Source organism: Lactuca serriola, chromosome 5 (genome assembly GCF_051521515.1).
Source record: "Lactuca serriola cultivar US96UC23 chromosome 5, Lser_US96UC23_V15, whole genome shotgun sequence".
NCBI classification, from domain to species: Eukaryota; Viridiplantae; Streptophyta; class Magnoliopsida; order Asterales; family Asteraceae; genus Lactuca; species Lactuca serriola.
Window position 1 is genome coordinate 303,373,513 of NC_136412.1, and position 12,970 is coordinate 303,386,482.

General features: G+C 27.8%; 1 protein-coding gene across 2 annotated transcripts; it reads left to right on the forward strand.

Annotated features, from left to right (window-relative positions):
- Positions 1-317: 317 nt before the first annotated feature.
- On the forward strand, positions 318-2,280 carry LOC145054799 (CBL-interacting protein kinase 18-like). Of its 2 annotated transcripts, none has more exons than XM_079003056.1 (2): positions 318-374; positions 708-2,280. In XM_079003056.1, the coding sequence occupies exon 2, from the start codon at positions 1,006-1,008 to the stop codon at positions 2,215-2,217; it is 1,212 nt and encodes a 403-aa protein (XP_078859182.1). In that variant the 5' UTR covers positions 318-374; positions 708-1,005; the 3' UTR covers positions 2,218-2,280. The 2 variants fall into 2 exon arrangements, with proteins under 2 accessions (XP_078859182.1, XP_078859183.1); XM_079003057.1 differs by lacking the exon at positions 318-374 and adding an exon at positions 379-493.
- The last annotated feature ends 10,690 nt before the right edge of the window (positions 2,281-12,970 follow it).

Genomic DNA, 12,970 nt, shown 5'->3' on the forward strand with positions numbered 1-12,970 from the left:
ACGTAAGCAATGTGTTACGTTGTATTTCGAAATATTTACATCATTGTAACAATATAAATTATTTTATATTTAACTAATATCATCACCCCAAATTATCGTGTTGTAAAACTCGGCAAAATGCAATTTGATAAGTTTATCTTTATATAACAAATATTTGTTTTATGATATTTAAAGGATAGTCATTAGTGACATAACAACTTCCATTTTGATTAGTAATGTTACCATTTTAAAGATAGTCATTAGTGACATAAGAAATTCCAAAATAATTTATAATACAAATTTCTCTGTTACATTTATAAAGCCACACAGGTGCGCGTGTTTATGCATGTATTCCTTTCATACGCTACACGCCTCCTAAATTTGAATCAAAAAAGGTAAATCCTCCCAAGTTTTCTTTCTTTCTTTATTTTTTTTTTCCGATTTTATTTACAAGTTCTCGCACTAGATCTATGATTGCTATGTGGTCAATGATTGAAAGTTATATGCATCTTCGGTGAGTTGTTCGTTGATTATATAGTTTTGCTGTTGATTTGTTCATCATATTTGTATATTTGATTAACCCATTTAGTTATGATTTGATATTTACTTGCACTTGAAACGTATGCATCTTGAGTTATGATGTCTAATTAACTCATTATATTTGGAAATGAAACAAGAACATTTGATGGATCGGTTTAGCACTAACATACTTTTTTTCTTCGTTTCAGTTCATAAAGTTGCTGGAGTTTCTGCAAGTGCCTTCCAACTGTTCGACAAAAGGTCTAGCTCAAAACCTTCATTCTAGTCGATTTCATAAAAGAAGAACAGGGAATGCAGAGAAATGCGTTTTCAAACCCGGATATCTTTTGAATATGGAGTTCCATTTAAGCCATCCTCATTTCTCCTTGATGAGATTGGAGATAAGCACACTCAGCTACCTGGTAATATTATTCTCTACAGTTTCTCAAAGTACTTTCAAGGTCAAAACATAGTTTACCATTTCAAGTTACATCTGTTGTGGTCCAAATGGAACGTTATGAGTTAGGGAAATTGTTAGGGCAAGGGAATTTTGCAAAAGTCTACCATGGAAGAAACCTTGAAACAGGGATGAGTGTTGCAGTTAAGGTTATAAACAAAGATAAGGTTATGAAAGTAGGGTTGATTGATCAAATCAAGAGAGAGATCTCAGTGATGAAATTACTCAAACACCCGAACGTAGTCCAACTCTATGAAGTCATGGCTACAAAAACCAAGATTTACTTCATTCTAGAATACCTAAAAGGAGGTGAACTCTATGATAAGGTGGCTACAGGGAGGCTAAAAGAGGCCACTGCAAGAAAATACTTTCAACAACTCATCACAGCCATCAATTTCTGCCATAACCAAGGAGTTTACCACAGGGATTTGAAGCCTGAGAATTTATTATTAGATGAAGATGGGAATCTGAAAGTTTCAGATTTTGGATTAAGTGCTTTGGTTGATACCAAATGGGAAGAAGATGGTTTGCTTCACACAAGTTGTGGCACACCCGCCTACGTGGCACCTGAAGTAATTTACCAAAAAGGGTATGATGGGGAAAAAGCCGATATTTGGTCTTGTGGGGTGATCTTGTTTGTGCTTTTGTCTGGTTTTCTTCCGTTTCAAGATTCGAATCTCATGGTGATGTATAGAAAGATTACAAGGGCGGAATTCAAGTTCCCAAATTGGTTCCCTTCTGAAGCGCGAAAGTTAGTGTCAAAAATCTTGGATCCAAACCCTAAAACTAGGATTTCCATTGCAAAGATCATGGAAAATTCGTGGTTTAAAAAGGGTTTTGTTTCTGAGGGCTCTTTTGGAGAGACAATCAAGGACTTAAGATATCTGGGAAAACCAGATAACTTGAATGCATTTGATATCATTTCCTTGTCACCGGGATTTGACTTGTCAGGATTGTTCAATGATGATGCCATAGATGAGAAGGAAGTGAAATTCATGTCGAAAATATCGTTTGTTACCATAGTTTTGAAATTGGAAGAAATAGCCAAGATTTCAATGTTGAAAGTGATGAAAAATGATGGTGGGTTACTAAAAATGGAAGGGTTAAAAGATGGCAAAAATGGTGTTTTAGACATTAATTTTGAAATATTCGAGATCGCACATGATGTTCATATCATTGTGGCGAAAAGATTGGGAGGTAATAAGTTTGAGTTTTGGGAGATTGTGAATGAGCATATAAAGCCGGCCCTTGTGGATATCTGACAATATATGAAAAGAGTATTTACGTCTTTTATACTAACAAAATATCGAGAACGAGTTTGTGTTCCATCTTTTTTGATGTTATATTAATTCTGCTAAAATTTATCGTTTAAGAAAAAAACCAAATCAAATTAAATATAGATCCAAAACTCTCGTGAGAACCCATCGCTAAAATATTTCAAAATTTCAAATTAAAGAATTGTATATTATTATATGGTGTTTCAAAAAGGCATATTCAAAATAAATACAAATCGAAAACAGAAAACCAGCGTTACATTTTTATATCACTTCGTTGCCCCATCGTTCACAAGTGATTTGTAGTGTTCCGACCAAAAGCTTAGCCACAATTTGTGTATAAAAAGAACAGAAAAACATTAGCCGGTCTTATATATTAAAAAATGTTGTAAGGGAGTAATTTTTTCAAAATATAATATCCTAACAATAAAGAAAAGTGAAAGTAGTGTGATATAATAGGGTGGTTTTTTCAAAGTACTATACTTTAATTAAAAAAAATCAAAAGTATGATGTTGTAAATCGAAAAAACCCATAAAGCAAGATGTTACAATGCACAAATGTATGAAAAAGCAAAAGAAAGAATAAGGAAAATCTTACATTTCTTTGTATATTTTAGTATCCTACTTTGGATAGTAATGGTGTGATGTTTTATGGGGCAAAAGGTGCCGGGTACAGAAATTAATAGAGAAATGTATATTCTGACAGAATGAAGAAGGAGCATGAGATATATATAATCTGACGAGATAAAAAGGAGAAGGCTATCTGTATTTTCTTATGATAGAAGAGGGTATTATTCTTTCATGTTGTGATGTGTGTTATAAAAAGAGTAGCACTAAACAACCACAATCGAATACTATGATATGAAGTGGAAACCCAAAAAACGAAAAAAAAAAAAAAAACACTATGAAATCTAGAGTTGAACAAAAACCGCACCGCAAATAAAATTAATCGCATAAACCGCAACCGTAATAAAAACCGATGGTGAGGTTTTATGTTTTCCAAAAATCGCAAATTTGTGGTGCGGTGTGATTATTAGTTTTTAAAAACCGCACTACACCGCATATATTATATACAAATTTTTTTATTAATTATTAATATACTAAATATTAAAAATAAGACAAGTTTCATGGATGAAAGAAAGATAAAATTCTAGAAGACAAAAGTGTTGATTTTTTATTATGTTTAACTTTGGAAAATAATGAAATTTGACAAATTTTAAGATATTTATTGTTAATTATCAGTGATTTGATGTTTTTAAGATATTAGTTGTTTGTGATTTAAGTTAATTGTTTTATACCTTATGGTTTTTTATCATTACAAATAATATGTTTGAACTCTAAACTGCGGTTAAAAACCCCACAAAATAATCGCACAAAATCCATGGAGTTACTAACCGAAACACAAAAAAAAAAAAAAAAAAAAAAAACTGCACCACAAAATAACCGCCTAACCACACGATAAAAATAATCGCACAAAACGGTTTTGAAAATGGATTAACCGCATTTGCGGTTAGTGGTGAGGTTTTGACCAATAACCGCACCGAACCACATTGCGTTCACCCATAATGGAATCGACATTAAAAGGTTAATGGTTGATAAATCTCTAATAAGAAAAGAGAGAAAGAAGATGTAATTGAATGAATGATAATAATTAATAAATGATCTAAAGGGCTTTATATATCATAAGAATCCTAATCATACTAAAAAAAAAATAAGAATCCTAATCATACTAAAAAGACAAAATTGCAAAAATAGTCCCTGTGGTATGTCCAAAATGGTACTTTGGTCCAAATAGGTTTGGACTAGCAACAATAGTCCAAAAGTTTTCATTTTGCTGCGATTTTGGTCCAAAACATTTTAAAAATCTAAAATGACGGATTTGCCCATTTCCATTTATTTTTTGCTTTTTTTTTTTATTGTTACTTAACTATTTTCTAACTAAAAAAATATAAAAAATAAAAGAAAATCTCTATCACTCTCTCCGAAAATTAGATCATGTTCTTCAAAATTATCTTCTATCAAAACCAGTCATAGAAAATCCATGTATTCGGTCAAGACCCAGTTCATCTCAGCTATCCAAATCGAATCATCAGCAAAACCATTTCGATCAACCTTCACTCCTTTGATGAGTACATCCTGTTCAACCAAATCGAAATCTCATTCAAGCAAATTCGAAACTCGTCTAATCGAATCAGTACCTGGAATAGCTTCTGCGATCCAGGTTACATGTTACCGTATCTCCGATGACGATTTAATGCAAACATTTACCTCCAAAATTTACCAAACCTTCATGATTCTTGTAGAGAACAATCGTCGGATTCGACTTGGTTACACACGAAATACCTGTTTACACCTTCTCTGATTTTCCCATTTCAGATTATTAAGAAAGTAGGGCTTGATTTTATAGATAAATGTGAAGAAATATAGGTCAAAATAGAAATTTAGGTTAGATTGGGGAAGAGAGATAAGGATGAAGGAAGGAGATGGGGAGGTGGCGGGAGGGTGGTTTACAGTGACGTGAAAGAGGGTGATCAACAAGAAATCAAGAACATAAGGGAGGAGCTTTGGGTGGTTTATAGAGACGCTACCTCATTGGTGGTTGTGGGTGGCAATTCGGTGGCTGGGGGCAGTGACCGGCAACAATGAACTTGTCTTCTTAGGTAACATCTTGTGCTTCATCAAGATGGTTGCTCGAGTACTGAAGTTCCATCAGTGTGTGTATGCGTGTATTTTGGGGAAGAACACAATCACGTTAGAGAGAGAGAGAGAGAGAGAGAGAGAGAGAGAGAGAGAGAAAGAAAGAGTATAGATATAGAGATAAATATTTTCTTTTATTTTTTATATTTTTTTAGTTAGAAAATAATTAAATAACAAAAAGAAAAGCAAAAAATAAATGGAAAAGGGCAAATCCATCATTTTTAGATTTTTTAAACTGTTTTGGACCAAAATCGCAGCAAAATGAAATTTTTTGGACTATTGGTGCTAGTCCAAACCTGTTTGGCCCAAAGTAGCATTTTTGGACATACCATAGGGACCATTTTTGCAATTTTGTCTACTAAAAAATCCTACGAGAAAAGGAAACATTCTTTATAAGTTGGGAGTCATGATAACCCTCTAATAACCACACACTTAATGGTATTTTTGGATTCCACATAAACTACGAGGCAACAATGGGAAAAAGGTTGCATATAATGAAAGTACTACATTAATGCAACATAGTCAAACACAATCACTTTATAAAAAGTTATGCTGACAACAACACATTGCTTATACAAGAAAATGGCTTTAGATCATCTTTAACGAAATCCATCTTGATACAAAACAAATTCTTTTTAACAAAAATAAAGCTTCAAACTTCAACCTTCCATGCAAAAAAATAAGCAGTGCCAAAAACTTTCTAAGGACTAAACTCTAATAAACAACATAGAGGGGGAAATGATGGTGATAGATTGAACCATTCAAATGTCGTTGGATACGGACCTTTAACCTCAAGGGAAGTACCTCAAAATTATAAATGCATCAAACAATTGTAATGATGCTAATTTGCTCATGCCAAAATGGACTTTCTGCTATATCATATAACATGCTCCTGAATGTACTCGCGAACTAAAACTTGTATCGTATTCAAGTAAGGGTCTATTCAAATTACAAAATGCAATATTACAGAAGTAAAAACTTCAAACTAAATGTTGTTTCTTCTTTAGACCAAATATCTTTCGCTACCATAATGCTTGAAGAATACCCTTCGATATTTATAATGATTTTTCTTCAACAAACGAGCGATAGGATCTTTGATCCAAACACTCCCAAATTCTAAAGCCTCTAAAAGTCAAAAATAGAAAGGATAACATCTCAACTCCATTAAATTTCAATCCAAAATGAAATATTATCGATTTTGATTAATTCCAAACATCACTTTCCTCCAAAAGAATCCAAGACATCATCATAATCAGCTTGATTTATTTTCGTACTGCTAAAGGAAAGACTTTGTGCCACGGTCCAAAAGCGAAAGTTCAAAATTGATCGTTTCCATAAAAAAAACCTGAATTTATATAATGTTTAAAAAAGGCTAAGCGGAAATCAATTTATAAGGGTTGGAAAAAAAAATCAATCTCTAGGAGTTAGAAAAATTGATTTATGAGGGTTGAAAAAAAATCAATTATAGGAGGTGGAGAAATCATTATATACTTATAAAGCTTGCATTTTTTCTTGAACCACATTCATTTGAAACTCCCATGCATTTTTTCCTTTCACCACATTCATTTGAAACCCCCATGATTTTTCAATTTCTTTCTAATAATTATTATAAGTTGGTTAATAAGGTTAAATAAATATAAAATCTAAAGTGTAATCATATATAAACTAAATTTCAATATTAAAAAAATATATTTTCTTCTACTTATAAAGTTTGTTTTTAACTTCTAACATATTATACTTAATTTAATAGGTCTAATATGTTGTATGTAAACCGTTATCATTTTAAACCTACAATTTTTGATCAATTTGTATAAAATACTTAAATTGTTAATTTAAATATAACATTACAGCATCAACTTAAATATAAAATTTAGTTAAACTTAAACAACCAAAAGAATATTTTGTAAATATTTAAAAGTGATAAATTGTAGTGTCTTTCTAATAATGATTATAAATTGGTTAATAAGGTTAAATAAGTATCAAACCTAAAGTGTAATAAAAAAATAAACTAAATTTCAATATTAAAATAATATTTTTACTTCTACTTATAAAGTTATGTCTTTAACTTTTAACATATTATACTTAATTTATTAGATTTAATATGTTATTGTATGTAAACCATTATCAGTTTAAAGCTACAACTTTTAAACTGTATGGACAAAATACTTAAATTGTTAATTTAAATATAACATTACACGATCAACTTCAATATAAATTTTAGTTCCACTTAAAAAAAAAACCCAAAGAATATTTTGTGAATAGTGAAAAGTGATAAATTGTAGTGCTAAATGCAAAAACTAAATTGTAATATCAATTTAACTAAAATATTTCCTAAAGATATTATTATAATCGTTAAAAGTTTTGAAATAAGTAACTTAAAATAACTTACAATAACAATAGTTAAAAATAACTCTATATAAATGATAATATTATTACCTTTAAAATTAAAAAAAAAATTGTTTGGTGTTTTAAATAATTACACTATTAGAAATTAAAACGTTAAGCAAATAAATTTTAAAAATTAATTAGCAATAACAACAACTACAAATAATATTAAACCATATATTATATTTAATTTCATGAGTAACCCGCTGGTAGAGGTCATTCATAAGATTGAGATTATGCAGTTTTAATATATATATATATATATATATATATATATATATATATATATATATATATATATATATTATCATACAATTCGAAATAATCAATATACTATATCAACTTAGTATAAGAATTATTATATCAAATTTAACAACGACATTATTGTTATATTTAAAAAAACATATATTTGTAAAGATTTCAACTATATAGATGCTTCTGCGCAACGCAGTTTGTATAAAATACTTAAATTGTTAATTTAAATATAACCTTATAGGATCAACTTAAGTATAAAATTTTGGTTAAACTTAAACAACCCAAAGAATATTTTGTAAATAGTTAAAAGTGATAAATTGTAGCGTCTTTCTAATAATGATTATAAATTGGTTAATAAGGTTAAATAAGTATCAAACCTAAAGTGTAATAAAAAGTAAAGTAAATTTCAATATTAAAATAATATTTTTCATTATACTTATAAAGTTATGTCTTTAACTTTTAACATATTATACTTAATTTATTAGATTTAGTATGTTATTGTATGTAAACCATTATCAATTTAAAGTTACAACTTTTGAATTGTATGGACAAAATACTTAAATTGTTAATTTAAATATAACATTACACGATCAACTTCAATATAAATTTCAATTTCAATTAAAAAAAACCCAAAGAATATTTTGTGAATAGTGAAAAATGATAAATTGTAGTGCTAAATACAAAAACTAAATTGTAATATCAATTCACTAAAATATTTCCTAAAGATATTTTTAGAATAGTTAAAAGTTTGAAATAAGTAGCTTAAAATAACTTACAATAACAATAGTTAAAAATAATTTTATATAAATGATTATGTTGTCACATTTTAAATAAAAAAAATTGTTTGATGTTTTAAATAATTACACTGATATAAATTAAAACGTTAAGAAAATAAATTTTAAAAATAAATTAACAATAACAACAACTATAAATAATATTAAACCAAATATTATATTTAGTTTCATGAGTAACCCGCAGGTAGAGGTCATTCATAAGAATGAAATTATGCAGTTTTAATAGATGTATACATTATCATATAATTCAAAATAATCAATATACTATATCAACTTAGTATAATAATTATTATATCAAATTTAACAACGACATTATTGTTATATTTAAAAAAACATATATTTATAAAGATTTCAACTATATAGATGCTTCTGCGCAACGCGCGGGCATTCGCCTAGTATACTTATAAAGGAAGCATTTTTCCTTTCACCACATTCATTTGAAACTCTCATGCATTTTTCCTTTCACCACATTCATTTTAAACTCCCATGACTTTTCAATTTCTTTCTAATAATAATTATAATTTGGTTAATTAGGTTAAATAAATATCAAACCTAAAGTGTAATCATATATAAACTAAATTTCAATATTAAAATAATATCTTTACTTCTACTTATAAAGTTATGGTCTTTAACTTTTAACATATTATACTTAATTTATTAGTTTTAATATTTTGTTGGATGTAAACCATTATCATTTTAAAGATACAATTTTGGAACAATTTGTATAAAATACTTAAATTATTAATCTAAAGATAACATTACATGGTCAACTTAAAGATAAGTTTTAGTTTAACTTAAACAACCAAAAAATATTTTGTAAATAATTAAAAGTAGTAAATTGTAGTGTGTTTTTAATAATGATTATAATTAAGTTAAAAAAGTTAAATAAATATCAAACCTAAAGTGTAATAATAAATAAACTAAATTTCAATTTTAAAATAATATCTTTACTTCTACTTATAAAGTTATGTCTTTAAGTTTTAATATATTATACTTAATTTATTAGATTTAGTATGTTGTTATATGTAAACCATTATCAGTTTAAAGCTACAACTTTTGAACAGTTTTGACAACATACTTAAATTGTTAACAAAATGTCAACTTAAATATAAATTTCAGTTCCAACTAAATAACCAAAGAATATTTTGTAAATAGTTAAAAGTGATAAATTGTAGTGATAACTAAATTGTAATCTCAATTTAACTAAAATATTTCCTAAAGATACTTTTATAATCGTTAAAAGTTTTCAAATAAGTAGCTTAAAATAATTTACAATAACAATAGTTAAAAATAACTTTATATAAATGATTATATTGTTACCTTTAAATTCAAAAAATAATGTTTGATGTATTAAATAATTATAATGATAGAAATTAAAATAATAAACATATAAATTGAAAAAATAATAATTAACAATAACAACAACTATAAATAACATTAAACCATATATTATATTTAATTTTATTCGTGTCTAACTCGCGGATAGATTTCATTCAAACGATTGAGATCATGAAGTTATAATAGATGTATATATTATCATATAATTCAAATAATCAATATATTATATCAATTTAGTATAAGAATTATTATAATAATTTAACAACAACGTTATTGTTATATTTAAAAAGAACATATATTTGTAAAGACTATAACTATATAGGTATTTCTGCGTATTACAATGTCAACTTAAATATAAATTTCAATCCACTTAAAAAACCAAAGAATATTTTGTAAATAATTAAAAGTGATAAGTTGTAGTGATAAATGCAAAAGCTAAATTATAATCTCAATTTAACTAAAATATTTTCTAAAGATATTTTTGTAATCGCTGAAAATTTCCAAATAAGTAGCTTTAAAAAATAGTTAAAAATAACTCTATATAAATGATTATATTGTTACCTTTAATATCAAAAAATAATGTTTGATGTTTTAAATAATTTTAATGATTGAAATTAAAACATTAAGTAAATAAATTTTAAAAAATTAATTAACAATAACAAAAACTATAAATAACATTAAACCATATATTATATTTAATTTTATTCATTTGTAACTCGCGGATAGAAATCATTCAAATGATTGAGATTATAAAGTTATAATAGATGTATATATTATCATATAAATCAAAATAATCAATATATTATATCAATTTAATATACAAATTATTATATCAAATTTAACAACAACGTTATTGTTATATTAAAAAAAACATATATTTGTAAAGACTTCAACTATATAGGTATTTCTGCGCAACGCACGGGCATTCGCCTAGTTGATTTATAAAGGTCGGAAAAAAAATCAATTTATGAGGATGAATTGATTGTTTTGTCCAAAAATGGAAATGAGTAATAAATTTTTTAATTTAGAAAAAACGGTAAGTTGTAAACAACTTTTTAGTCCAGAAAAAAGGTAATGATTAGTTGATTTTTTGGTCCGAAAAAACAAAACGGAAAGAATGGATCTCTGTGGGGATCAAGAAAGAAATTCCAACAAATTATCTTGTTTTGATCTTTAAATCGTGCAAGATAAATCCGACTTCATAGACCTCTTTGAAAGGTTAAACACAAGCCCTATAATGCAAACACCTAAGAAGGAACCCTTTAAGATTCATATTTTAGGAAATTTTATGAAAAATTTCAAACTAAATTTCATTTATAGAACAAGCATAGAATACATGCTAAAATTTCAGAAACACTCATTTTGACATGTTTCGCAGATTTAGGTATCATTTGTTTTTGTTTGCAAATCTTTTTGGCTGGTTTCGCAAATTTACATGTTGTTTGTTTTTGTTTGCAGATCTTTTTGGTCTATTCTGTTTGTGTCGTGCATACCATGCATAAACATTAGACCAGGGCCGGCCTTACGCTATTGTTTGTAAAGGGAGGGCTTAGGGCCCCAAATTGTAAGGGGCCCCATTTTCAAGTCCAGTTTATTGACTATTGAGTCCAACTATACTATCCATTCCTCAACAAAAAAAAACGTCGGCTGACTAAAGATCCAAACAATCACCGAACAAGTAACGGACGCTGTGATGACTAATCAACTTCCCTTCTTTTCTCTCGGACTCGATTCGACGATTCTATCATTCAATCGATTCTTCTCTGTGACGATTCTTCCATTCCACAATCCACAGCCTATCGATTCCAATCGTCAATCGATTCTCCAATCGACCTGCTTATCGGATTCAGGATTCTGCTTATCGGATTTAGGATTCTCCATTACTGATCGCTCAAAAATCGATTCTTCTGTGACTGTTGGCATTGAATTGAAACGGTAATTTGCTTGTATTTTCCCTTTTGATTTTTGATTTCCTATTGTCTGATTATAAGATTATATAATTGGGGATTTGGGGTAATGTGTTATGTGGTTAAATGTTAAATTGTTTATTGTTAATAGCCGATGATCAGGGCCGGCTTACATTATGTATCAGGTTAGGCTTTAATATTTTAAACGATAGAAAATCTCAAAAAACTTGTCATTTTTATATATGAAATGAGTTGGGTTCTTACATCATATGATCATAATAAAATGTAGTATTCACATGTAGATCTTCCAACCTTGGATTCAAAACAGGAGATTTGAATATGTGACAAAAAAATTTGTCAAGGACAAATTACAGACGCTACTCTCCAAAAATTTGCTATTGGTCTAAAAATGTCAATCTATATTGTTGATTAATGGACTAGTTGGTTTTGATTTGCTTACACATGTTCATCTTTAGTTAAACGAAGTAGGGACCTGAGTATTTATCTTGCTGTTTGACATGAATATCTGATCTAGTTATATGAATTAATGCAAAAAAAGATTCTTTATTATTAGTCATAATATATATTCATTACTCAAAAAGGTTGATGCTTTTTGGCTTTTAGTTTGATTGATTGGCCCCAAACTCCAATGTTTTATTATTAAGTTATGTAATGTCTTATAATTAAAAACAATGTTTTATTATTAAGTTATGTAATTTGTATTCTAATTGTTTTTGGCTTTTTCCAAATGGCACGAATGATCAAATTTGTTAATCTTTTCAATTTTCTGATTTTTTATTTCAGATTGGCAGATTCCATTGTTCACTGATTTCAGATTGGCAGATTCCGTTATTTTTGAGCTTTCCATTATCTTAAGGGCGGTATAATCCTAATCTATATCTTCTATACTATAGTTATTATTAATCAAATAATTAATAAACATGTCAAAGAGAAAATACGAATCAGGTGCTTAAAAAGGAAACGAAAAATGCAAAAAGAAGCTTTTATAGATAAACAAAAAGGTTCATTTTTAAAATATTTAACTACAAACAAAAATATTGATAATGAACAAGAAGAAATTAATGTTGATAATGAACCAGAACAAGCTAATGTTGATAATAATATTGAACAAACTAATATTGAAATTGATAACGAACAAACTAATAGTGAAAATAATAATGAACAAACTAATATTGAAATTAATAATGAACAAACTAATAGTGAAAATGATAACGAGCAAACCAATATTGAAATTGATAACGAACAAACTAATAGTGAAAATAATAACACACCTTTAAACATATATGATCCAAGTAGATGGAATAATATTAGTACTAATTTAAGAGATTTAATTGTAGAAAAAGGT